This window comes from Megalobrama amblycephala, linkage group LG1, assembly GCF_018812025.1.
Source record: "Megalobrama amblycephala isolate DHTTF-2021 linkage group LG1, ASM1881202v1, whole genome shotgun sequence".
NCBI lineage: Eukaryota > Metazoa > Chordata > Actinopteri > Cypriniformes > Xenocyprididae > Megalobrama > Megalobrama amblycephala.
This window is the reverse complement of record NC_063044.1, coordinates 48,175,834-48,203,392: the sequence shown is the minus strand read 5'-3', so window position 1 is coordinate 48,203,392 and position 27,559 is coordinate 48,175,834. Positions and strand designations below refer to the sequence as shown.

Here is a 27,559-nt window from a genome sequence, read left to right as displayed (position 1 = left end):
TCTTCCTTATGCAAGACAAACAATAACATAAACTAGGAATCCAACCAAGTCCTTTTCTGTAACCTGAGATTTCTTAGTTCCTTATCCCTTAGGTCTTACTAAAAGCAATCCTAAATAAATATATGTGACCCTGGACCACAAAACCAGTCATAAGTCGCACAGGTATATTTGTAGCAATAGCCAACAATACATTGTACAAGTCAAAATTATCGATTTTTCTTTTATGCCAAAAATCATTAGGATATTTAGTAAAGATCATGTTCCATGAAGATATTATGTAAATTTCCTACCGTAAATATATCAAAAATGTATTTTTGTAAGTTATATGCATTGCTAAGGACTTCATTTGGACAACTTTAAAGGCGATTTTCTGATTTTTTTCGCACCCTCAGATTTGTATCTACTAGTATCTAATAGTTGTTCCATCATCAATGAAAGGCTTATTTATTCAGCTTTCAGATGATGTATATATCTCAGTTTTAAAAAAAAATGACCCTTATGACTGGTTTTGTGGTTCAGGGTCACATGTATCTGATTAAAAGGAATTCATATCAAACCAGATGACACAACTATTAGTCATAACAAAAATCATGCGGACACCGACTCGTTCGGTCAGTTAAAATGATCAGTGGTGACACCCTATCAAAGTCTAAACGCAGGTAGGCTAAATAATAATTATCTGAAGTTGAGGACACAAAACTAAACAAATCATATTTGCATACATCTGAGAGTTTTTGGTTTGCTCATGTTGTTAACTGCAAAATATTCATATCCAAACGAGGCAGCATTAATCAACTTGATATTTAACCTTACAAAAAAGTCCCACAAATGTGCAAGAAGGGCTTTAAATAAACAATTTGTACCATATATTATCAATCAATGAAACCTGATTTACAGCTTATCACTGAGCAGTTCAGAGAGCAAATATCTGCTCATAATAGCTCCACTCCATTGAGAAGGCAAAACAGACTGCTGAGTTTGTGTGTATAAGTGTGAGAGATGGTGAAAAAGAAATGACTGAACAGAGGGGAAAGAAAAAAAATCTAAAAAAACAAATCAGAAGTTAGAGAAAATAAGTTTTTAGTACTTCAGAAATGCACACCACAGAACAAAAACAGCCATGCTAGGAGACCAGCTGAAATCAGGTGGATCGGTAAAACATTTTATACCGGGTTAAAAGGTTGTTTTAAAAGCATTATTATACTTTACAGCTACAAGTAACCAAAGGGGAAGGTATAGATACGCTGCTTAGAAACAGTATGTACTGTGAAAAATACAATTTAAACAAATATGACTTTATTTTTGTGACAACTACAAGCGAGGGAGTGCAGAGTAGCGCGAGCGCTGTGATCATTCGCGCGCAAAGCTGTGGTGGAGTCTCGGGGACGCGCATTGTAATCAACGAATCCGTCCAAAACCCGCGCGAGTCGGTTAAGCTCTACCTTCATCGCTACTGAATAAATAAGTTATAAAGTATAATAATACCTGTATTTGATTTCCGCTGGACGTCTGCGATAAATCTCACCTGTTTCTCCGACTCCTTAGCAGAGAGTCGCTCGAGCAGGTAAGCTAACGTTACCAACAACAGGTTTAAGGGAGCGTCGACCCACCTTCGTTTTTTAACTCTTTCTCTACCAAACACAAGGGCAGATATACGAATAGTACTTGCGGTGTAAAACGAAAGTGGTGTATCCTTTGTAAGTGTATTCCTCTTCACAGTATTCCGGCCATCTGTCCGGCTGAGGGTCAGAGGAGAGGACACGGTTAGCTGGGTATACACAGTGCCAGTGGTGTTGGTATGGGTGGGAGTTGTTCTTAACTTGTTTGGGTTTTAAGCAGTAAAATGAGATTTGGAGGCCTTCAGGAAGAACTCCTCCTTTGTTTTGTAAACGTGATGGTGGCTGAGGGGCATTTTTGCAGGAATGGACCAGCAGTCTGTTCTCATGGTTGGTGCCAGTAGACAAATAGAGGTACAATTGCCTACACATAGCTATAATATTGACTCAGTAAAAGTGAGCCCATAGTGAAATCAGTTGCTGAAAAATGAAAAATGTTTCACACAAAACCAGTACTGTGTGTGAAGCTTACATGTCCTCCTCAGGTGACTTTAAGTTTCTATATAGTTTGTCTATAGAAAAATCTTTTTAATTAGGCTAAATGTCTTTTTAAAGGATTAGTCCACTTTCAAATTAAAATTTCCTGATAATTTACTCACCCCCATGTCATCCAAGATGTCCATGTCTTTCTTTCTTCAGTCGAAAAGAAATTAAGGTTTTTGATGAAAACATTCCAGGATTATTCTCCTTATAGTGGACTTCAATGGCCTCCAAATGGTTGAAGGTCAAAATTACAGTTTCAGTGCAGCTTCAAAGGGCTTTAAACGATACCAGACGAGGAATAAGGGTCTTATCTAGAGAAACCATTGCTCATTTTCTAAAAAAAAAAAATTAAAAATTTTATACATTTTAACCATAAATGCTCATCTTGAACTAGCTCTCTTCTTCTCTATTGGAATTCCAGCAGCAGCAGTGTAGACACTGATAAGTGTATTACTGCCCTCCACAGGTCAAAGTTTGAACTAATTGTTATATACAATATGCTAGTGCAAGTATATAACAATTAGAATGCTTTGAAGTTGCACTGAAACTGTAATTTTGACCTTCAACCATTTGGAGGCCATTGAAGTCCACTATATGGTGAAAAATCCTGGAATGTTTTCATCAAAAACCTTAATTTCTTTTCGACTGAAGAAAGAAAGACATGGACATCTTGGATGACATGGGGGTGAGTAAATTATCAGGAAATTTTAATTTGAAAGTGGACTAATCCTTTAAAAAGACATTTAGCCTAATTAAAAAGATTTTTCTATAGACAAACTATATAGAAACTTAAAGTCACCTGAGGAGGACATCTAAGCTTCACACACAGTACTGGTTTTGTGTGAAACATTTTTCATGTACACTGATGTAGACAGACTAACAATGGCTTTGAAACCTGATACAGGTGCACCGAGAGCTCCACTCCCACTGTGCCTCTCCCCTTCATTTCCAAACAAATTCCAAGCTATTCCCAAACAATAGTGGAACCGACAGTCACTGCTTTCATCTATTTCTTGTGATATTTAATCAAAAGACAAAAAAAAAAAAAAAAAAAATTGGAAAAACATCACAGTTTAGATTAACTTTGTTGGGACTGTCCTCCATAACTCAAATTCTTTGGAATGAGGTAAAGTTCAGAGAAACTGAGAACATGAAAATGAACATTCCCTGGAATTTTGTAAAAATGCTTTGTGGTGAAACTGAAATGAAAATGAACATCTTATATGAAATATATTTTCTTAGGAACTTACTTCTTTAAAAGGTAAGCCAAAAGCCACTCTCTTTCGCTCTCACTCTCCTCCTTGCTAGTTTCAATGTTTCAGTGGCTTTATGACATATAATTATTTAAATGACCAAAGTAGTAGTGAATGAGACAACAATTTGAAAACGAGAACAAAAACCCTTCTCTTTCTTTCATACTCAGTCATTATCACTCTCCCTCACTTTCTGGCAAATTTCAGTGATCTTCAGGATCATTTACTGTTTTTGAAACTGAGAAGCTGAAAGCATCTGTGCTAACAATAGTAACCTTGCAGCTACAACACCAAGCCTGACTCAGTGATCTGTGCTAACAGTGTCTCAGGAGATTAACATGTTCCCCTTGAAGTGAACATGCAAAAAGCTAAATGATTTTTTTACTTTACTGCCAAAGCCATATTCTGAAACAAATAACACAATAAGGAATATTATCTTATTATATTCCAGGTATGAATTTGACTGAAAACATTACTTGCTAGAAGTGAGATGCAAACATGTCCATCCTGTATTCTTTAAGAGACAGCTGACATTAAAGAAAATCTAACCCTGTTGTGACGCCCTGTAGCTCTTATTAACTGAAATCTGTTAGACGGTAACCTCTAAAATTTGTTCACACACTTGAAAAAAGGGGATGGGCAACCCTGACAACCTGTATAGAGACACGAGTAAATTCATTACAGAATGAATGCAAACAGAAAATGGATTGTAATGTTTTCTTTTGATGCAGTTTGTCAGTTTACAGGGTTGTGGCTATCACGGGATATTAATGGCATAAGTTTTTTTTATAAGATGACATTGTCTCTAGATGTCTTTCAAATGCTAAAACACACAAGCTTTAGGCTACCTCACTATATCCTTCCCTCACTGTAGGAAAAGCTGTAATATCCTGTTCTGATGTCATGTAGGAAGGCTGTATTGTGAAGCGGCTCTCCTTTATTTCATCTCTCTCCAAAACAGCTGAGTAACTACTCAGTGGACAAAATGTCACTTTGATGGTGACTTGATCACAAGATCATGACTGTCTCAAATTCTGAATGATTTTGGGTGCAAGTAAAGCTGTACTGTATATTCAGTGTTAGATCGTATAGGGTGTTCATATAGGTAAACTGAATTTTTAGTCTACACTCGGATTTATGCAGCATGCCAACATCGCCTCCCAGTGGCCCATTTTGATAACATGCCCAAACATTACTTTCTGTCCTACTGTTTTCCCTCTTAAGGATTTATGCTTTGTTTCTTACCAATCCAACCAAACAGAGAGAATATATTTGTCAAAAATGCACCGTTTGGAAAGTTGGAAAGTCATTACAGCACTTATTTTGTTCTACAATAGAAACGGATCACAAATCTCTGAAGGTACTCCATTCAAGCTAACTTTTCTCTAAGGAAGATAGAAAGCACAAATTTGAAATAACATAACAGTATATGCGCAAAAGGCAATGTCGTCAATTTGCTTAAAAGATTGTTCACATCTTTTAGCATCATCATTGGTTGTGTCCATACAGAAATAGGTCTGTCATTTAAGGAACTGTCAGAAGTGAAATTTTAAAAGGGAAACCACTGCTTACAAAGAGGATTTGAAAACGCACATTCTTTTTTCTATCAGCAGAGTAACCAAGGCTGTAAACTGCAAGGCATAAATGGTCTTTTAAACTTAACTCAAACTTTGAATTAACTTTAAAATTACACTTATTGCAGTTATATGTGTTTGAATTTCAATTAATTTGAATTCTGCATGAATTTAAATTTGAATTGGAATCTAAAAGGCATTATCAGTTCAATTCTGAATGGGGCACAACCCTTATAAACAGGCAAATCTGTACCTTTATTGTTGGAGGTGAGCATGAAGTGTTGGTCTGAGGGTTTGGCAATCCAGCAGGTGCTTTATCTGTCAGTGACATCAGGTCTAGATTCAGGTCTGATATGGATTCATAAATATTCTCCGAGTCTGGTGATGGCAGTGGTTCTGAACTGGAACTTTCACTTTCAGGCTCTATTGGGGATTCCAGCTCGGGAGACTTCCTGTGAGGCTTGGTCTCATTTAGGTTCTTGATGACGGGGAGCTCCACAGGTTTGGCAGGGGTAGGTCTATGGAGAGGGTCAGCTGGGCTGAAGCTAGGAACTCTAAGCTTTTCAGGCACTGTTTCAGCTGGAGCATTGCGAGAGCCGAACAGCAGATTAGTTGCGTGATTCATCCTCTTCTTCTGCTGTGATGATTCTGAGGCAGAAACAGTGTTCAGGGAGATGAGAGAATCTGAAGGTCCCCCATGTTTGTAAGAAGGGGGCTCATGTAAATCCAAAGGAACACCAAATGTCGACATGCGGTTATCTGTCTTGTGGTAATTCCCTTTGGAGCGAAGTCTAATTGTCACCTCATCTGGTTTGCGTTTATCTGCGAGGTCAAGCACTGCAAGCCTCACATCAGGGGCTGGAGGCTCTCTGAAGTCCAGAGGTGAAGGGATGTTGGGTGGAAGCTCTTTTACGTATTTAGCAGGGATATAAAATGGCTTGGCTTGTTCATCTTTGCGCACATGCCACCAATGATCATTTGTTTTGGACAGGAGGATGTAGCGCTCGTTGGGTTTAATGGACACCATGTGGCCATCCCGTCCCTCGTATTCATACTCAAACTCCACCAATACCAGGCCCAGACTGTGTAAGGACGTCATCTTACCCGTCTCACCCATTCAGCCCTTAAGGGAATCAAGCTGGAATCAAGGCTCAGGAAAGGCCCTCCTGTGGATAGAAAACAAATGAGAGGATTATAAAAAGCAGTTTGAGCATAAGACACAGATTACTGTTTAATAGCTGTTCTCACATCTGAGTCATAAGCAAAGAGCACCTGCTCTATAAGTGCAAAAACAACAGCACTTTGGCTGACCTTTCTACTAGTCCAGCTGTTCAGACTTTGCCCAACAAGCCTGATTCAATCAAAATGAGATAGATCATACTACTCCTTCCACAAAGTTATATCTAAAGTTTTTTTTTTTTTTTTAACTGTGCGTTTCATGCCATGTTGCAGTGACTACAAATTCTGCAGTAAAAGCAAGCACAGTATTTCATTACATCACAGTACCACATTCCCAGAGCTCTGGATCATTTTAAGCTGACAATGTAGGTCATTAACCTCCACCTTTTGTCAACAGCTGATGTTTAACTTAAGAAAATTTAAGGCAGGCAACTGTGATGTAGTGCACTGATATGGACCAATAACTGAGGTTAAATGCCATTGTTCTGATCAATGACCTGAAGTAATCAATTTAGCGTGACCTCCACAGCCACTCAAGTAAGATTAGAGCACCCCTGTTTCCGATGCTCTTGTGGTTTCAATAAACAGGATAACGGCGTAGAAAATTGGAAGAGAAAATTTAAAGAGGCTACCAATGGTCTCTACGATCATCATAACTCAGCTATGGAAAACGCAGCTCAGATCAATCGGATTATATACATGTCACATATTATATATTATTATTATTATTATTATTACACTGTAAATAAGAATTGTTGGTTTAACTTAAAAAAGTAAGATACATGGCTGCCTTAAAATTTTGAGTTCATTGAAATGACAAATTTGAGTTAATACAATGAAGTCGATTGGTTTAATCAACAGAAACTCAAAACATTGTTATCTGAACCACAGTTGATTTGATAATTTTTTTGTGATAATAAATCATGAAAATATTTTTTTTAACTTCAACTTCAACTTCAACACTTTATTAGATCCCCGAGGGGCAAGTTGTTTTGCAGTCAGTGGCAACAAACAAAGAAATACATGCATCCACCCAATCGACAACAGGACAATACAATAAAAACATAGGGATAAAAATAAACAATAGTTAAATTAAGTTTGGAGAAATTAAGATAAATTAAAATAAAATAAAGTAAAAAAAAAAACAATATAACAATGTCAAAGGTGCAGCATCCTTGATCAAAGGCAATACACTTAGCTATAATTTATTCAAGAAGCCAATGACAGTGGGGACGAAGGAGATTTTTGATCTGTTTGTCCTACACTTGGGCACTAAGTACCTCATGCCTGAGGGGAGTGGTTTAAACATCTCCTGCAGAGGATGTGAAGGGTCAGCCAGGATATCTTTAGCTTTTTTAACAGACCTGGCTTTAAAAGTGTTCATGAGGTTAAGTTGTATGCCAGAAATTTTCCCACACTCCTTCACTAGTGCATTCAAGCGGTTCCGTTTTTTTAAATTTAACACATTAAACCAGCAAACATATGAAAAAGTAAGGACTGATTCAATGAAGCAACAATAAAACATTTTCATAAAAACACGGTCAACATCAAGATTTGACGGCATCCACCTGGGACTCAAAGGAGAGTTTATTGTCCATCATTATGCCCAGAAACTTGTATTATTGTACCACCTCTACAGTCTGACCATCAATCAGTGCTGGGGGGAGCAAAGGAGGGGATTTTCTAAAGTCAATGCACATTTCTTTAGTTTTAGTCACATTAATGTGCAGGAAGAATTACTGGCACCAGTAAAAAAATTCCAACAGGACAACAGTGTACATTTATAAATGTGTATAGGATTATATTGATTGACAATTCATCTTGTTTACTAAGTACTCAAAGTACTTTTGAAGAGATTCACCCTTGACGCAAAAGTGGTTGTTTAATGTTTGCTAAGCATCGTTTATCACTTGATAATCTTTTCTGTGTGGTTTGACCACTGAAAAGGAAGTTTACTGTAATATGAAAGACAGATAACGGCATAGTGTCAGTAAAGTGCTATTTGGATTCAGCTGCTAGCAAATTATGTAGAAATCCATCTGAGATATTAAGGTATAGACATAGGAAATGATGTCATTGTCATTCTAAGGAACATTGTTTGATCTATTGCTAAAGCACTGGAGAGGTGATGCATTTTTGCAATTCTAATGTAAATATTACAGTGCAGCACCTTTGTTTGTTTTTTCTAATGACCACTATTTCACTTGATCCTTTTAAAATTTTTGGTTTTCATGGTGGCTTTTTTAAAAGACTTCCTTCCCCCTTGCTGAGAAGGAGAGAGGAAGACTGGGTTGCATTGTCAGCAACATAAATTTGCTTTCTACAGATTTGTGTGTGTGTGCGTGTGTTCTGGTTATGGCTATGGTCATATATAAGTATATATTTGGTTGTGTTGGTCAGGGGCCTCAAGATGTCAAGTCCCTCACCCCCAGTGTGCCAGGCTCTTTTTAAACATCCAATGTGTAGTAGTTGTTTAAAGCTGCGTCAAATCAAAGCAAGCTTGCTTCTTCAATCAAACAAATCTCCAAGGATCTTATATGTAGTTCTTTTATGTCTAACCACAGCAGAGTCTAAACAACTCATGTGCTATGGGACTTATCTATTTCATTAGATAAGCAGCATTTCAGACATGACCGGGTCAAAATATATAATTAAATGATGTATTATATGCATTGATTGATTTGATTAATTATATATTTGCTTTTGTTTAATCACTTTACACAGAGATAGCTTTAAAAGGGCGTCTCTTTAGAATTTCTTGTCAGACCTGATGTTTTTTGTTTTGTTTTGTTTCGTTTTTTTGTATAAGCTTGAGTGATAGAGCCAGCTGTCATGACTCATGAGACTTGGGAGATTTTAAAGTTTAAAAAGCTTTTAAGTTAATAGGGTGAAAGAACACTTATTTTCTCAGAATGTGTTGCCTTTCTGCAATTCAGTAAATTTCTTTTCATGTAATTCAAATTACAGCTTCCTTTAAGGGATGGCCAATTGAATTCATGTTCCAACTCATCAACTGAAAGGAAGCCTGTTCTTCAGTTATGAATTTAAAATGTCTGAGAAACTCTCAAAATCAGTTCATTTGTGGGATATGTAAAAACACTCTTTCAATCGGTTTGCTCAATTTGCAGACAGATTGAAGTACACTTACAGCCACTATACTGGAATGTAAATGTAATTTGAGCAATTATATTTAAAAAAAAATTATTTACCACTCATTTGTCACAAAAAAAGATTAATTTAATAACTATTTTAACTGATCCTGCATCACATCATAGGAATCCAGAAATTGGTCGTCAAAAAATAAGGCAAACTGAAATTATTTGCTCTTAGCAATATGAAAAGGAGAAAAATCCACGTGGTCTACAGAAGACTTTATCAGCCTCTTGCCAAAACAACATCAGCTGCTGTTTTTTTAACAAGTTAAGACATGTCTCCTGAGAGACAAACAAGATGAAGAACACCACCCTTGTACACTTGAAAAAGCTTACAAAGAGAGTTTATAGTCAAACAGAGCAGTTCCTTAAATAAGGGAGTAAACAAAATGCACGACCACCTTCTCACTTTATAAACCAGGGGGTGGCAATGGATTGAGATGAGGCCTTGTGGTCTACCAAAGGAGCACATTGCACAATCCAAGGAGGAAATGATAAAAAGCACTACCATACATTCTGAGAATATATCTTCATACCGATATGCCAACTTAGATCTCAGATTGGATACTTATGTTTCACAAACAGTTCCCCTTTGAAGGAGAGAGGCCGAACTTGCTCAACAACTTTTGAGCCTGGAGTTGAACAGCAGCAAAGCAAAAATGACAGAAGCATCAATGTGTGTGATTCATTATGTTGGAGCAGTTTAAATAGAAATCATCTTGGAATTTGCACAAGATGTATTTGGGGGGGGAGGGGTGTCCTTCCAGTTGAAAATGGCTGTTAGTGCAGAACAATTGGAGGAGGCCGTTCCCATTTAGACACTGTTTAAACACGGAAACTCCTTGTTTTTCTCTAGCCTGACTTGCTTTGACCTTGCTGTGCTGTCTGGATCTCTCACAGGATGTTCATGGCGGGGGGGGGAAATGGTTCTCTATGTGATGTGTTCACTCACCCTGCAGCACCCAGTCATTTTTAGAATTGGATTTAGGGCTGTCCTAACACTTCATTTTATCCCCTGCCATATTTTGTCAGTCCAAGGTCTTCAACATCCTCATTATGTTTTGAATAGTCTTTCATAGCCTGTCAGGTGTGGAGCATAAAAATACAAGAACAAAAAATGTACAAATATTAAAAGCTATTGTCTTCCCCTTCTCTTCCTTGTTACATTTTTGAGATTGTGCCAGAGACTGTGTACATGCAATAATAAAAGAATTGAGGAACCAAATAATTCACAATAGATTTGTTTGATAAACGGACTAAGGGGCCGTTCACACAGAACGCGTCTTTGCGTCTAAAAACGTGAGACGCAGCGCTCAGTAGTGGTTTTAAAAAAAGCGCAGCATAGAACGCGAGAGTCTCGAGACGCGCCTTTGAGACGTGATGCAATAACGACAATAACGGAAATAATAGAAATAGGCAAACTGCTGAATTTACAGATACAAGTTTTGACATGGAAAAAAAGAAAATAAGATAATAATGAGCGCCTCCTCCGCCATGTTGCCATTAAATAAAACAGTTGTCATGCCAACTCGCAACGCTTGCCCCGGCTCCAAGTTCTTCTGATTGGTCCACTGTTTTGGAACTGACATTGATGAGCTGCGCTGCGTGTAAAAGTTGAAATTCTTTTAACTTGACACGGCGTCTTAAAAACGCGGCGCTCATGTGTGAGGCGCTGCAAAAGACGCGAGCGTAACGGTCATGCACGTCCGTCAAGCGCGTGTTTACGTAGAAAAACAATGAGAAAGTAGCGCATTGGAATAGAAAAACGCGTTCTGTGTGAACGGCCCCTAACATGTTATTTGTTGAAAATGATCAAATCTAATTTGTGCAAGTGTGCATTCAAAAATGCACCAGGTTTGATGTCAATAATCTCCAACTTCATTGCCTGCATAAATCGTGATATATGCAGTGAGATGTGAAAGCAATGGCAGATGTGATTTCTCAGCATATTTGGTCAGCTCATCATGCAGAGCTATTGTATACTTGGAAATTAGTGCTCCTTTCATATGGACTACTTTAATGATAGTTTTTAATCTATTTTTAAGCTATTTTTTTTTTTTTTGTATGGAAAAGAACAGCCTGATCATTCTGTCTAACATCGCCTTTTGTGTTCCTTGAAAGAAGGAAAACTATATATGGTGAGTAAATGACAGAATTTTCATTTTTAAAAGTTAACCAGTAAGCCAAACTCAGATGTTTACAGTGAAAATGCTTGCAAGTAAAGTATGATTCTTAACAAAACCTGCTGTGCTTTCAGATTTTAACCCAACCAAAGCAGTGGCCTCAGAAAGTCAGGTTATTTTGAGGTGCGCACAAAGCAAAGACCTGAGGCAGAACCGAGATTCTCTTCGGAATGTGCCGTGTACTCGGATAGCTGTACCAGATCTGTGGTGTTCCAGTTTTCCTCCACACCCACACCCACCAGCCCAGTCACCTCAGGAATGCAGAAAGAGCACTCTCACTCTGAAGTCTACACAGTAAAACGTTTAAAACATTTCCCCTCAGAGGGGACAGCTTGATCAAGCACACTGTAAATGGATTAAGCATGCATATAAAATGATTCTTCTTATCTTTCTTCACAGGTTCCATTGAGCATATGAAGCTGAATTGCTAAGGTTGGAGAATGATGAGATCCAAAGACTGACACTGAATGACAATGTTACTCACATCACAATACTTTTTATCCCCATTTCACCAATAAGCTTGACAGTTTCAATTGATCAACATGTGCCACCATCACAAAGCAAAACTCTGAACACCAAAAAATCAAGTGCGTATGCTCTGATTTTCTGGTCTCACATCACAGCGTAAGATGGCTCACTGTGTCTTCTCTTTGTAAACTGCAACAAGTTGCTGTTTATGTGGCCAGACAGCTGTTTGTCACGCAACAAGACAGCAGAAAGGAAGGTAGGTATCTCAAACAGATTTTAAGGCTAAGAATAAAATGCAAAGGACTTTTAAGAATGAATACAAAGTACTTCTAAAGTAACCAAATTCATAGAAGATTACCTGCTCAGGCAGGATCGGACCACCATCTTCTCCACACCTTTGTTTCCTTGCCTTGTTCAAATTACATTAGATCCGTCTCTTGTTTTTCTTCGTCTTTAAATCTTTTTTCCTTTCTCAGAAACTCAATCCGCTTAATGTCTTAGACAGGCTTCGGTCTTTTGCCGCCACTGCTTTGTCGTTCCACCTATAGCTCAAAGTTTTAGCTCTGACAGTTGTTGCTCAGGGCCAGTGTGTGTGTCTGTATGCTTGTATGTGGGTGGGTGTGTATACACGCTAGTGCTTTGTGCCAGTTTCAGCTTGCCTGCCTCCTCTGTCTGCATTCATTTCCTGTTCCAGCACACACATCACAGCTTCAGAAGGTTCAGACAGTTAGCAACAGGAAGAGAGAGAGATGAGGGTATGGTTCAACTGAGTCATTTAAAAAAAAGCCTCCTAACTCATAATCAATTTTTATCCCACTAAACCAATTCTCTGTTAACTCTGAAAGATGATGTTGCTTATCAAATAAGCTCAACAGTCTGATGTTGTGCAATGTTACTATGTGTTTCAAGCTGTGTTGTGCCTCATCAACAATTCAGGTCACCGGAAAGTTGGTGGGTGAAATCAATCAACAAACGCAGTAGACAGGATCACATGACTGAGACTACAACTGACAGGATGTTTTAACTTTTAAATAGTTTCCTTACCTGCAAACAGAAAGTTCTGCGTTCATCTCTTCTGTTCATATTTGTTTTTTTGAAATCTTTCAGGTCCCAGTGTGTATTAAAAGATATTTTTAAAGGTATTTTTATGCTACCCTGTACTAACTCACTTGTGGCAGTTTCATGTACGCCTCTTGTCAACTACTGAATGACAAACATCAGCTATTGCGAGAGTTCTCCATGCAGTTTCTATGAATAACACCCAGTGGTTGATTCACACCCATTTGGGCTCTGGTGGATTCTTCCCTCCCTTCCAGTTTACACAACCTCTGATCACTTTTAGGCTGCATAAAATTGAACAACCACTAAATATAAATACAAAGAAATCTCACAGTGAACACTGAGGGCGAACCAGGAACCAAGAGGAAGGTACTCATTCTCAGATGTGTGAGCAGGTAAACATGCCCCACCCCTGAAGAGAAAAAAAAGTATGTTTTCTGGGTGGGGCATGTGAAGATTTACTGTTGCCTTTGGACTCTGTACTTTCAGTGATGCCCCATTTTGGCATGCTCTTGGAATGTGTAGTGCTTTCCTGGAACAAAAAGGGTGGAAATAGTTGTTAGGATATTTAAATGAATCAGCTGTAGTTAGATCATAAAACAATATTCTAGTTACTCAACATTGTTTAGTGAACACATGGTCACATGTGTCACATGGTGCGTTTAGCATTGTTGGAAAATGAGTGTCAAATGCTACATCAACGGCTAGTTTATTTTAAATTTTCACAACTGTTACAAATGTATACATGTTATAGTTTCCTTTGGATTTTTTATTTATTTTCAAAATATTGTAGTGCCTATGAAACATTTTGCTAAATTAATTTTATAATTAATCATTTTAATTGTACAGCTTGTACATAATAAAATGTGCTGCTAGTGCCATTTATAACTTTTCAAATTTTTTCTAGCCTAAATAAGCAAAATGGTTCACATGCAGAGAGTGTTTTTAACTTTTCTGATTTGGCTACAATAGTGTGGGCCGCTCCCCTGTCACGTTTTTGAACTGAAGGCTGTCACTGTCACCCAGACAGGTGTGGTTTAGTCATGTCTGTCAGGTATTTGGATATTTTCTGTTCCCTGAATTTAACAACTCCAAGAAGTACATTTTTGGCAAACTAATTGTTGTGCAACCATAAACATTCCATAATGACGTATTTGTGAGTGTCAGTGTTTTTAGTCACCTTTAAGATCTCAGTGTTTTGGAATGGTGATGATGAATGATTCACATGCCAGGTTTCAGAGAGGACAAACTATTTCTGACTGTAGAAGGTGCGTTATTATGTCATTTGTGTTATAACTGACGATATCATTTGTGGGAAAGCAGTCAGTTTAGTTCAGTTTATTTATTTTAAACTGATCAAATCATTTGAAGTACACAAAATAATTCCTCTGTCAAAATGTATTATTATCCCTCTACTGCACACATGTTGATGGCACATGAAAAAAAAATATTCCACATCATTTTTTGGTTCATTTGGGAACATTTTATCGATAAAAAAAAAAATCCCCTACCCTCCCCCAACCCCAAAATATTTCAACGTTGTGCGACAATGGTACAGAGTCATAGAGAAAATTATCATCAAAATCAAATTAAAAAAAAAAAAAAAAATTCAAGAAATCATTAAGTAAAAAGGGAAAAACACTTGAAAGACATTGATATATTGAATTTGATACATGCATAGGTCTGTATCATGTAGTGTGCTATGCCATATAATGTACTTCATGTGATAAGATTTCACTCCGTACGAAACATCAAAAAGCAGTTCTTCTCTGCTGTGACATAGTGGTGTATGTTACAATTTTTGCACATCACTTTGGGTGTTCCTGCACACCCAGGAACCTTGCATCTTCCCTTCTTATAATACATTGTGGCCAATGAGAGGTACTCTCTAAAACCTCCTCGAAAAGTACCCCTTATCGCACAATGTTGCCCTGAGGCAACAAAAGAAAAACTGAATTTCTGAACATGCAAAATAAAAAAAACTTCATAAAACCTGACAAAAGACTTCTCTACACCTTCATGCACACACACATATTTTTTATGTACAGTTCATGTCGTTTTAAATAAGATTACTAAAGCAAATAATATTGCCTTCTTCTCACACCATGTGCTCCTGTGACCATGTGTTAGAACAGGACGTCCCACCTCTTAATGGTGCTTGATATTGACTCCAACACCTTACTGGACTGTTATTTGGTACTTTCTCAACCTTTCTAATTGGTTGTAATCATTTAAAGAAAAATTTATTAAACATAGGGCTTAAGAAAACTTTCCAGGCAACGCTGTGCTGTAGAGGGTTAAAGTTGAATTAATATAAATGCATATTTTATAAACACCATTTACAAAAGCTAAGCTCAAATCAATTGAACAGTGATTGGTGATATTTTTGACACTGTCCCTGTCAAGGTCTAGAAACATTCACATGTCTGTCCGTCTTTCTTTCTCCCTGCAGTCCTCCCTCTTCCTCATCCTCTGGAAGGAACCCCCCTCTTTCCTGTTCAGTAAGCCAGCCACATAAAGTTTCCTTTTCTCAAACTATCTCATTTCCTGTCGAGGATTCACATGTCTGCCCCAAACACACTCTGGAGTAAAGGACAGGTAGTGTGTGAGTTTGGGACTGTGACATACTGAGACATATATTATGAGACATTATATTACTGAGACATTATATTATGACATACTGAGACATATAGGCTACAGTCGCTTCACAAAGGCAGGTGGTGTGTGCATCTCTTGATCAAGTATGAACATGTCCCAGTAGTCTGTATGTATCTGTGAATGTTTTTTTTTTTTTTTTTTTTTACCTCATTTGAAGTAGCTAGATAACATTTTGTAATCTAGCAAAACATCTAACTTTTTTTCCCAGTCCGAACTATGTTTTGCCTCTCAGTCAGATTCAATTTTGCAATTCACTGGACACATTTTTCTAATTCTCAAATACTCATATATAATCGAGCCATAAGCACAAACTAGACCAGGCAAGCAGTGCACGACATAAACTTTTATGGTTAATGTTTATTATTTGTCAATTTAGGCCTATATGTACGATAAGAAGACAAACAGTTAACAACACAAAATGTAAATCAATGGTGATGGGTATTATGTAACAAGCCTACTTCATTTATTTCCCAAAAACTGTTTCTCGAGAGCCAAAACCTTGCATATAAATCTAAGCTGTAAAGCTGCGAACAGACTTGATTAATCGTCACCACGGCAATGTTGCGCTGCCCTCTACCGACTGAGCCTTGCAATAACGCAGGGATAACCAATTCTAATCATTTTAGATAGGCTACTACATTAACACTGATTTAGTGCTGTCGCCTGTCGGAGCTGTAGGCCTACCTCAGGATCAGGTCTCTAATACATTGAGATGTACGGTTTCTTTAAGACTAGCTTTGTGCTAGCCTTAAAGCAGCATAGTCCTCTACTTTTATTTATTTATTTATTTATTTATTTATTTATTTATTTATTTATAGCCTTCTCAACGTTTTACATTAAATTATTATACATTTCTATTTTTAAATTAATTATTAGCTTTAATTTAGTCATTTTTAGTCATTGAACATAAGAAACTGACTGGGATTTTGGAATGAATTTCCAAACAAAACAAAAAGAGAGAGCATATAGATAATTAACTATTTTTTCCTTTGAACTGACATAGACACTTAGCCCTATGCTGTCCTTTTTTTTTTTATTTATTTTTTATGTGACCAGTATTTCTTTATGCTTTGGTGTAAAACAGTTGTTTCTTTTTACAAGAATTCGTCGTCCATAACGTGTTTTGCATAACATATGGTCCTGGATTAACATCCTTTGATGATACTTTGAAAGATTAAAAAAAAAAAAGATTAAAAAAAAGGAAATTTTGCAAACCATTGCAATCGACGAATGTTTTTAACAAAGTAGGCTATAGGCTACGCGTCATTTTAAAATTGCGTCATAGCGGGGCTCGTCACATTGGAAAGTGAAAGTGAAATGCTCTATGTAAGCAATACCCTGTAACAATGAGGGATTACCACTATCCCGAAAAGTGTCATCACCTCACACAATCGGCAAACGTCACCCTAAACAAGAACGGATACAATTGCTCTTGTTTTAAAAATTATTTTTGATTTAATTATTATTTTTGGTAACAGTTTATTTTAGCCTACAGCATTCCTTGTTAAGCATATTACATGCTGTTACTGTAGTAACAACTATAAATTGTGCATAATTACACTGTAACACGGACACCTTAAAATAAAGTGTAAACTTATTTTTTATTCATTAAAAAAAACAAACTTAATTTAATAAATAAAATGTAGCCTAGTGTGCAACAATGTGAAAACTCTCTTTTTGACAAATAACAGAGATAACGCGAGATTTTTCTAAAGGAAGAAATAAAAGATGGGGATATGGATTACATAGGCTATATAGCCTAATATTGACATCATTTGTTGACATCACTTGTTTGATGATGACATTGCGGCGGCACCTATAGTGATAGTGATTATGAAATTCCCAGTTTTACTGAGATGAGTGAGATCCCTCTCGCTTTGTTTTCAAGGTGAAATAATAATAATCAAGACGAAAAGAATCACGCGTGATTCTTTCATTTTCTCCTTTTGAGTCCAATTGTAATAACCTACCGCTGGGCTTCCCGCGCTGCACCTGCTAAACGGAATGCAAATTACCAGGGTATTTTTTTTCTCTTGGAGAACACTATATAGCCGGGTCTTACCATGAACCAGTATCCATATCGTAGTATTCATATCATTTGAACTGTAGCTCTCCACTGTACTGCTGTCAATATAAAACCATCATGAGAACTTTTTTGTGTTTTCTGTGCCTTATCGTTTTTACGACCCTATTTGCAGAATCCTTTAGTCAGGACGGAATTAATGTGTCTAAAACAATTAGACTTCTAGGTGCACTGGTGAGTAGTCAAATTTATTTTGGTCTATCTATCTATCTATCTATCTATCTATCTATCTATCTATCTATCTATCTATCTATCTATCTATCTATCTATCTATCTATCTATCTATCTATCTATCTATCTATCTATCTATCTATCTGTCTGTCTGTCTGTCTGTCTGTCTATCTAGCCTATCTTTTTTTATTTTCTTTATTTTCTTTTTTTTTTTTTAAATATGTTACGCACACTCCACTACATGCATGGTCCATTACTTTATAAATATTTACTTTTATGTTTTATATTTAATTTATTAACGGAAAGTTGCTGGATTAACAATAGGCCTATATCACGACAACAAAATTAATCTGGGTTAATGTTAATACATGCTGTTGTTCATTGTTCATTTATTTGTTTAATGTTAATTTTTAGCCTACAACTTGTGTTAAATATTAATCAATATGTTAATAAATACTAATCAATGATAAGGACTAGTGGTTTATTATTGTAAAATGGAGCTTACCTTCTGTAGACCTAGGCCTACTGCTTTATGAAAACTTATTATTGTTCATTTTTAGTTCATGATACCTGATGGTGTAATGTTAACAAAAGTGTGATCGCAATATTTAATAACCTTCGGGCAAAGAACACATCGTGAACATTAACATGTTTCTCTCTCTCTCTCTCTCTCTCTCTCTCTCTTAAAGGGTCCAAAAGAATGCCTAAAAGAGGTGGAAAATGCGACGACAGATCGGTTCACGAGTCTTCCCACAAAGGTAGACAACAAAATATCAAGATACAGTACACAGAAATGTTAAATCCTGGAGATATATCTTCCTGCGGAGTTTTATTTGCAGCCTCACTCAAATGCAGTTAGAGTTAGGGTAGGGTCTGTATTTTTCAACGAGCCCAAAAAAACTTAATTTGCTGGTTCAGGTGTGTCATGCTATAACTTTACAGTGCAAGCTGAACGCCGGAAATATTTAGCACTGTTGGTGCACTGTTTAGCACTCATTGTTTTAGAATCCTAGGGGTTTGACAATGTTTTGTCTTTTTTTTTCTTTTTCATGTGGATAGAAACAGGACATACCTCAGGCACTGAAGATATCATATAACTCTATCTTTGAGCTCTTCAAAAAGAAAATAACCCATGGTCACTGGAATAACGCTGCCTTCCAAAATCTAATGGAGCACCTCGACCGGCAAGCTAAATCAAACAGCGTAAGTCACGGGCATTGGTTAGCCTGAATCAACATTTACTTTTCATTATCAACAATTCTAGAGTGTAATACAATATTTTGTTAATATCTAGGTCCCGGTGACGAGCTCTGAACTTGAGACGCTGGTCAAGAACTTCAAGCTGCTGGATAATTTTCTTACACAGCAGGTGAGATATTCAGCAAATAACGCGCTATAATGCGAAGAATGTTTAGCAGATGTTTGTATCTTCGTAGTTCAAATCTGCACTGATTAACGTGTGACTGTCTTTCCTCCAGAATTTTAGCCGCTGCGCGTGGGAGATTGCGCGCAATGAGATTTTGGTCGTCATGGACCACTTCAGGAGAATGACACATAAAAGGAGACACAATTAGCCTAATATAGGCTAAATAGTAGTAAATTGTTGTTAAATGTTAAATTAAATTAAATGTTGTTCATAATTTATTAATATGCTATTTTATTGTTTTTCTTTTGCACTTTTTACTTTCATTTGGTAAAATGAATGAATGAATGTATTTCCAGATTTATATTTGCCATTGTCTAAACTGGCTTAATGGCTCTGCACTTATGCTATTTAGAAATATATTTATTAGAACAGAATATCTAATCTAGACTACACTAAAATGTCTTCATCAAGCAAATAAACTTATATTGTCTTATATTATTTATCCGGGGCATGAATGTTTCGTTTATACGTTGAATGTATTTAATGGATGTCTTTGTAACAAATGTGTGGACACATCACTAATATTTATCAAATAAATTCTCAGAAATGTATACTTGTCGTCTCTCATATTATTTCATATCATTCAGTAACATGGGGTAAGATGCCCCCTTGGGTAAAATGAGCCCCCACCTTAATTTTTCACCTGATCGTAGATGACACAATTTAACTTGGTATTTTGCTGAATATTTTTAATTTTGTCATTTCATCTGAATATCATCATCTGTGATATTTAGAGAGTCGAAACAGTTTTGAGTTTAATTGATCTAATCTTGTGTCTCTGGAAAATAGAGATCTATGACATTGTATTATGTTGGATATCTTTTTTCTTTTTTTGTCTATATGTTAATGAGGGATTTGCGGACACATCAATGTTTTTGGATGGAGTAAAAGTTTTTATTTTGAAGTAAACACAGAAGGCACCAAGTGGCATGTTGTTACTTTTGTTATTATTTTTAAATTTAATATGTAATTAATGGGGTTATTATATAATATATCCATGAATTTCAGATATCTTCGCTTTCATTAAAACATTGAGTGAAATCATTCAATTTGAATTCACGGTGTTTCTATATTATGACATATCTTCAATTAAAATATGGGCAATTAAATATGTAACTATTCATATGCCTGTAGCCTACATAGAATAAATGTAACTTTCAGATACATCTCTTTTGGGATTCTGCTTTGTCTGTCATCGGTTATTCAATTAATCAATTAAATTGTCAAAATTACAGCTGATTTAGTATTTTATATTAATGGCACTTTTAATAATAAAAAAATATTAATAAGAGTAATTTAAAAAGTAATTTATACATTTTACAAAGGTTTATTCGGGTTGGAGGGACTTCATTCCCAGTAGGGGCCATCTTACTCCGTAATATTTGACATAGCAAAATTAGCAAATGTTTCTATTTCCTACATTATGCATCATCATCCAGCACATGCTAACTTATATCTAAATATACAGTTTAAAAGTCAATCTACATTGTTCTTAAGGGGGGCTGTCAAGGGCATCTTCCCCCATTTTACCCAATGTCTGTTCACGCAGGTTGTCACGTTTTTTACCCCATAAATAGCCTATTTTTCAGGGTGAGTATTTTTGAAAGTCAATTTCGGTACATATGGCATACAGAAAAATCAACAACAACAAAAACTTTGAACATCAACATTTACAAAGAAAAGAAGGCGACGAAAAAGCCGTCATTATTGTTATTCAATGTTTGTGTTTGGGATCTGACTTCATGCAATATTCGACAGAAATGGTAAAGCCGACAGCTGTGGTCGAAAGACACCAAAACAGGTATCGATGAGTGAATAGTGAAACCAGGGAGCCCACTCTCACGCAAAGATTTTCTCCCCCTAACTTTTTTTATCCTTCCTTCACTTATTACACCTAATACTGGTAAACAAAATGTGTGCTGAGAACTTTCTTTCTTCGCTGTAACTTTTGTTCCCTGTCTCACGTCAACAAACTGTGGTCAAAACATAAAACCTGTTTCAATGCGGCTCATTTTGAAAGTGATTTTTAGAAACTATTATTCTTGCCATCTACAGGCAAATAGATGCAACATCGTCAAAGTGCTCCAGTAAATTATAGGAATAACGCATGTGTATTTATTGCCTAAAGATGTTTTTTATTTAATCTTACAAAAAGTTAATACTGAGTCATCTGCTTCGTACCCTAACAACTAGATAAAATCATTATGATGATTCATAATATGTGTTAAAAAAATATCAGAACAAAACAAGGATCCTGAAGAATCTTATAGAGTTAGATTTGATTTGGGTGCAATGTTTTAGTGCAGGGGTGTCCTAACTCGGTCCTGGAGGACCATGTCCTGCAGAGTTTATCTCCAACTTGCCTCAACATATCTACCTGAAGGTTGTTGGCAGACAATGAATAGTAAGACCTTGATTAACCAGTTCAGGTGTGTTTAATTGGCGTTGAAGCTAAACTTTGCATGAACAGTTGCCCTCCATGGGGCAGGATTGGACACCCCTGTTTTAGTGGAATAGCTTTTTTCATACCTTATACTTACCTATAGGCAGGGATGGGCAGTATTTATGATACATGCATTTCAAATACTTATTAAAATAGGATTTTGTAATTTATTTGATAGGGTTGATGAAAATAGCTTCATATTTTGTATCAAAATACTTTAGTGTTTTGTATTTTTGCAGTTTTAAAATAAAATACTGTGATTGGTGCCTTTGCCCAGACTTGTTGAGATCAGAACAGAAAATTTATCCATCTTGAAAGAAGGTGGTGAAGGTAAGAAACATGTAGGCTGCTGCAGTTTTTTTTTTTTTTTTTTTTGCATAAATTGCTATAATATATAGCAGTTCATGTTAAGTTTTGGTGTTTGTTTTAGTATAGCTTTGGCTAAATAGTTTTTACAATTTACATAATGTTCTTGAAAACTGTTATATATGCCCCGTATATTTATGATTAACAATGAAATGATTAATTAGTTAGAAACCAGTTGCTATGAGGTGCCATCAGTTGCCTTCTTATGAATGATTTTTTTTGTCTTTGAGTCAGATGCAAAGTAGGCCATATCCTAACTAAATTAAGATACAATTATGAGTAATTTGCAAACTATTAAATATTAAACTGTTGTTTACTTTAAAACTAACCTTCATCTGGGAGCTCACAGGGATATTTGAATATTGAATATTGCATATGTCAGATTTATTGCATGACTCAGGCAGAGAAAAGCTGTTGGCCATGAAGCATTGTTTACTTAACTGTCAGTGTAATGGTGAAGGGATAGATCAAACAGGCCAATTGATGGAAGGTTTGCAAAGAAATTTCATGCTCCCTTGAAAAAGTAGTATTTTTAAAAAACACAAATACAGTTTATTTTAATACGTGTGGCTGCTGTATTGTGTCGTTTATTTTGATAGGCTATAAAATTAAGGTATTTGGTAGGCTATTTTATTTTAAAATACATTTTGATGTACTATCTTTGCCCACCCCTGCCTATAGTTTTGTTTTAAAGTAGGCCTAATGGATTTTGAATAAATTGGCACATTCGACTGAGTAATTGATTGCTTTAACAGGTGTTTATTACTTTATTATTTTTCTTGTAATTGTCATAGCATTTCATTTGTGAAATTTAGGTGCAAGCTGGTCATTATAGCAGGTTGACCATCATATTCCAAAACATCTTTTTGTTCACAAGCTCGAAATCAGCTGTTCTAAAACACGCTTAACCTGGATTCATTCTTAAATAATAGGCTGTATTTTTTTCTATAAGAAAATGATAAAAAAAAAAAAAAATGAAACGTTTCAACAACAATCATTTTACTACACCCATTTTCCTTGCGTACTGACAAAAGGTGTGAAATTACATTTCATTGCACCATGAGAAAGTGCAGTGAAATCCAATGAGAGTCTTTGGTTACGTCATCACGTTTGCGTAGCGCATTACAAACAGAAAGTGCTTTTCTATACGCTAGCCCGCATTTCTTCTGGTTTGGAAACCCTGAAATACTTTGGAATCAGGTAATTATTTTGGAATCAGGTAATTATTTTGGACCGTGGGATTGCTTTAACTTATACGAATAGCGTTGATTATTGTATTGCACGTAAGTTTGTGTGCTTTTTGTGTTGGTGTCTAAAGACGGTTAAAGACTAAACTATAACTACATTATTATTTTTACTTCTTTTCTAAATACAAAATTGATTACTTTAAAAAAAAGTATTTTCTGTTAGCCTAACTAAAGCAGACCAAAAGAGTTAGTAGCTCATCAAGTAGTTTGTGTTTTGTGTTGTGCTGAAAGTGAAAGTGGGGATGCCCGAGCATCGATTTTGCTTTCCATACTCCTGAATAAATCCAGCACACTTCACCATGTCCCTACAACATTCTCTCGAGCGACAGTGTAGAAAACTACTACATGAATACAAAGATGAAAACTCAAATGTGGACGTATATGTTTGTTATACTTTTAACTTTGCAGAGTCAGTGCTCTGCTTGCGAATGGCTCGGCCGATACAGGATGATAAGCAACGAGTCTTTGAGCCTCCTGAAGGAAATGGTAAGTACACTTTAAACCTTTATGCATTATTTGTAAATTGTTATTAGAACAGATAGCCTATGGAGACAATGCTGCTGACTGCTGCGCACAGTTAGCTTCTGCAACTTTCCTTTCAAAGACCTTTTTAATGATTTGTGTTAGTTTTTTCTTAGAAATATCCAATTGTTAATTCAGCCTTACAGAATCATTTCACAACTATTTGGAATAAGTTTTTCTATTTAGAGATGCTGTCAGTGATTCGTTTGAAGGAAACTGTAGTTACATTATAACATGTTTCATCATTATGTTACATCTTTGCTTCTGTTCTTTTATTTTTGTCACAGTCATTTTTGTTGTTTATACTCTTTTTTAAAAGTTTTTGCGTGCTCTAATCTTCATTAGTAATTCAATGTGGTTGCCAAAGTGCAATTAACTAACCACTGTGGGATTGCACCACTTTGATTTTATAAAAAATTTAAGGGAGCAATTACAGTTTCCAGTTATGTAGGTTGATGCTTGTAACAGATCAAATATGCAGAATGTGGTATCAAAAATGACAAATTGTACTCTGTCTTATAGGGTGGAAAATATTCTGAGGATACCAAGGTATCATTTCCAGGACGCCTGTACAACATGATAGACAATGCCGAGGTTTGCAGTACTTTTCTTCTTAATCCCATAAATAACACTTATGTTACCAGAGAAAACTTGCATACAATGTTTATAATCTGAAGGACCTAGTTACCTACTCAGGCATTATGTCTCCTTACAGATGGAGGACCAGGTGAAGTTTCTTGTCCTGACCTTAGATCATATCATCCGCCTCATGGATGCCAGAGAGCACATGAATTCAGTGCAGTGGAACCTACAGACTGTAGAGCATTTTCTAACTGTCCTGAACAGGCAGTCATCTGATCTTAAAGAATGTGTAAGTCTTGTGTGTATAATCTTACATTTTCAATTTAATTTTAATAATTTAACGTAATTTTGCATTAATCCTACAAATGTTGATGTTTGAATGAATTCAATGCTAATTCAATAAATAAATGTGTTTAAATGAGATTTAGACATAATGTTAAAAACATAAAAAAGATATACTTGTAGAAGTATATAGAAGCTGTAGAAGTATTTTTCATTGTTAGTTGCTGTTAACTAATTTGTTATTAATGTTATTTTTGCTAATTGTTTACATTTTGCTTACTTTTTTCAGGTGGATCGATACCACAAGCCATCACATAAGAAGTCCTATGAGAAAAAGATAAATAGACACTTCAAGATTTTAAAGAAGGTTCTAAAGAAAAAAGTAAGTTTCATTGCATAATATTATATCACAGCTGGTTACATTGTTTGCATGTGTGTTTATACTCTTTACTTCAAGTCGAATTACTTCTGTTATCAGCTTTGTTTTCTTAGTGCCATAAGAGGCATATTTTATTTGTGATGTAAATGTTACTTTGTAAAGAGCAAAAGGAATTATTGGAAATACTTTATTTTAAGGTGATGTAGTAAACTAAACTCTAACCGTATATAGTAAGTACATGTAGGTAATTAATATTACGACAGTACTTATTTGAGTTATAAAAGTGTAACCAAATTTTTGCAAAGTCAGTTGTACACAGCTAAAGTTGTTCCTCTTGTGTTTTCAGGAATATAGTGCTCAAGCATGGGAGCAGATCCGGAGAGCTGTAAAACATCATCTTCAGAGGATGGACATCATTGCAAGCATTGCCAACAGACGCTAAGACATAATGACAGACGAATGGAGTGAAGTACAGTTACTGCAAGCAATGCCATAAAAACTAAAATTAATTACAAATGTATTTATTTACATGACTGCATTTATTTGCAATGAATGTAGCCTAGAGTTGTATGTTTTGCCTAATGGCTAGTGTTTTAATTTAGAGTTTACCTTATGTGTTTCCTATGAAAACTTGAAGTAATCTGATCAAGCTAATTATGTTTCTTACAAAAACCTGTGAAACCTTTTGTTTATTTTGATGCAAATAGGCCTTTGTGCCCCTAAACTATACTCAGATTTTTTGCTGAATGTGAAAAAAAAAAAATGTTTAAAAAAACAGACATGCTATGCATTTCAAATCATGTATTTATTAAGTCAGTCAGTTTTGTTGTGATGTGCATGAATATAAGGTATATTTTGTGAATGTTTCAGGTATTTATTATACTTAATTTAATTTATATATCGTTGTGCACCGTTTTTGTATCCCTGAATATTTATTGTTTTTTGATACTGTTATTTATAGTTATTTATATTCTGTTTGCTTACAAAATATTTTTGTACTTTTAAATAAAAAAAAATTATTGAAACTAAGGTGTTTCTTCCCTATAGTTTACTAAATCCATTGAACTGTTACACACCTTAAGTACTAGGTTGACAGTTCTTTATACTTTTACTACTTTTCTAGTATGGCTCTTCAGAGATTGAAAATGCCTATGGCATCATATGGCAAACCCATTTTTTTTAATTCTACAACCCCAAATAAAGAAAAGTTGGTACATTTTATAAAATGCAATAAAATCAAGAATCTGTGATTTGTTAATTCTCTCAAACCTCTATTTAACTGACGAAAGTACAATGAAAAGTTTTTCAGTGTTTTCACTGACCAACTTGATTGTATTTTGTAAAAATAAACAAATTTTGATTTTGATGACTACAACACACTCCAAAAAGTTGGGACAGACCCATGTTCCCACTGTGTGACATCACCTTTCCTTATAACCCTTCTAAGCTATTCGGGGTCTTTTTGACCGCAAATGACGTTTGCTGAAAAACAAAAAAAGTTCCCTTGATCTAAATGGCCTGAGACTTTGTAACACTGTCAACAGTTTCTAGAACTACAAAAATAAATAAATAAATAAATAAATAAATAGGAATGATATCTGTTAGTGTGAGAAAAAAAGTCACTCTCGGGCTGTTTGGAGTCTCTGGAGACCCTGCTGGATAAAATTCATCCTCAAAATCAGAAAGAGCTCAGAACACACATAGACAGAAATGAAGTGGCAACACGTTAAAACATGACACACACACACACACACACACACACACACACACACACACACACACACACACACACACACACACACACACACACACACACACATCACAAAAACAAGCACACACACAGACACAGAGAGAGAGATGAAAGGATGACTTCAGTACAAAACTGACTTCAGTACAAAAAATAATGCTAAACTTGCACAAAAAGTTATTTTTATTGTTAGGGGTTCAAGTGCGTTGTGCTGAAACCCTATTGTAATTGTTAAATTTCCCAAGGATCAGCATTCTCCCCTAAAAGTGGTCGGGCAGACCAAACCGTAAGGCGTAGAGACTTGAAACTTTGAGGGCTGGTAGTACTCATACCTCCTACAATGTCACCAAGGCTCAACCCGATCGGCCTGACGGGGATGCTACAGCGGTCAAAAGTACGAAATGGCTCATAACTCCTGTGCCCGGTTGCATAAAGCACCTTAAGTTCCCTTAAGACCGCCCTTATGTTTCACTTAAATTTAAGGGTGTTGCAGAAAATAACCGTTAAGTGTTACTTAAAGGTTTCTTTAGGTGAAACGTCATAAACCCTAAGAATTTCCCTTAAGTATATATTTTTCACTTTTTTCACTTAAGTAATCCCTTAAAAAAACGTAAGTGTTGCATAAAGCCCCTTAACCGTCATCTCCCCAAGAATATCATAAGGTTCGTAAAACTTCACCTTAAGTG

At 35.9% G+C, this 27,559-nt stretch overlaps 3 protein-coding genes across 6 annotated transcripts in view; 2 read left to right on the top strand and 1 right to left on the bottom strand.

Moving 5' to 3' along the window:
• Positions 1-13,310, bottom strand: part of arhgap27l (Rho GTPase activating protein 27, like) — a 29,381-nt gene extending 16,071 nt beyond the window's left edge. Inside the window, exons 1-3 of one of the 3 annotated variants that reach the window (XM_048197726.1) lie at positions 12,953-13,310; positions 12,267-12,616; positions 5,180-6,092 (exon numbers count right to left, since the gene is read on the bottom strand). In XM_048197726.1, the coding sequence (XP_048053683.1) occupies positions 5,180-6,043 (864 nt within the window). In that variant the 5' untranslated portion in view covers positions 6,044-6,092; positions 12,267-12,616; positions 12,953-13,310. The remainder of the gene's footprint in view (positions 1-5,179; positions 6,093-12,266; positions 12,617-12,952) is intronic. The other 2 variants (XM_048197709.1, XM_048197718.1) reach the window with 2 other exon arrangements.
• On the top strand, positions 7,326-19,879 carry LOC125268605. The gene is made up of 8 exons (XM_048190963.1): positions 7,326-7,435; positions 11,533-11,734; positions 15,420-15,468; positions 17,824-17,882; positions 18,569-18,637; positions 18,939-19,082; positions 19,174-19,248; positions 19,358-19,879. Exons 1-8 carry the CDS (start codon positions 7,326-7,328, stop codon positions 19,451-19,453), a joined length of 804 nt encoding a protein of 267 aa, XP_048046920.1. The 3' UTR covers positions 19,454-19,879.
• A 3,355-nt stretch (positions 19,880-23,234) lies between these two features.
• ifnphi1 (interferon phi 1) lies at positions 23,235-26,129 on the top strand. 2 transcript variants are annotated; one of them, XM_048197696.1, is made up of 6 exons: positions 23,235-23,314; positions 23,770-23,847; positions 24,406-24,477; positions 24,599-24,754; positions 25,037-25,129; positions 25,473-26,128. In XM_048197696.1, the coding sequence occupies exons 2-6, from the start codon at positions 23,809-23,811 to the stop codon at positions 25,566-25,568; spliced, it is 456 nt and encodes a 151-aa protein (XP_048053653.1). In that variant the 5' UTR covers positions 23,235-23,314; positions 23,770-23,808; the 3' UTR covers positions 25,569-26,128. The 2 variants fall into 2 exon arrangements, with proteins under 2 accessions (XP_048053653.1, XP_048053644.1); XM_048197687.1 differs by lacking the exon at positions 23,235-23,314 and having other exon boundaries at positions 23,323-23,847; positions 25,473-26,129.
• Positions 26,130-27,559: the final 1,430 nt, after the last annotated feature.

Coding starts and splice junctions, on each gene's coding strand:
- LOC125268605 (XM_048190963.1), top strand. CDS start 7,326: ATGACAGTGGGGACGAAGGAGATTTTTGATCTGTTTGTCCTACACTTG. Junction 7,436..11,532: donor TCCTGCAGAGGATGTGAAGG/GTCAGCCAGGAT, acceptor ACCCAACCAAAG/CAGTGGCCTCAGAAAGTCAG. Junction 19,249..19,357: donor ATAATTTTCTTACACAGCAG/GTGAGATATTCA, acceptor TCTTTCCTCCAG/AATTTTAGCCGCTGCGCGTG.
- ifnphi1 (XM_048197687.1), top strand. CDS start 23,707: ATGAATACAAAGATGAAAACTCAAATGTGGACGTATATGTTTGTTATA. Junction 24,755..25,036: donor CATCTGATCTTAAAGAATGT/GTAAGTCTTGTG, acceptor TACTTTTTTCAG/GTGGATCGATACCACAAGCC. Junction 25,130..25,472: donor AGAAGGTTCTAAAGAAAAAA/GTAAGTTTCATT, acceptor TTGTGTTTTCAG/GAATATAGTGCTCAAGCATG.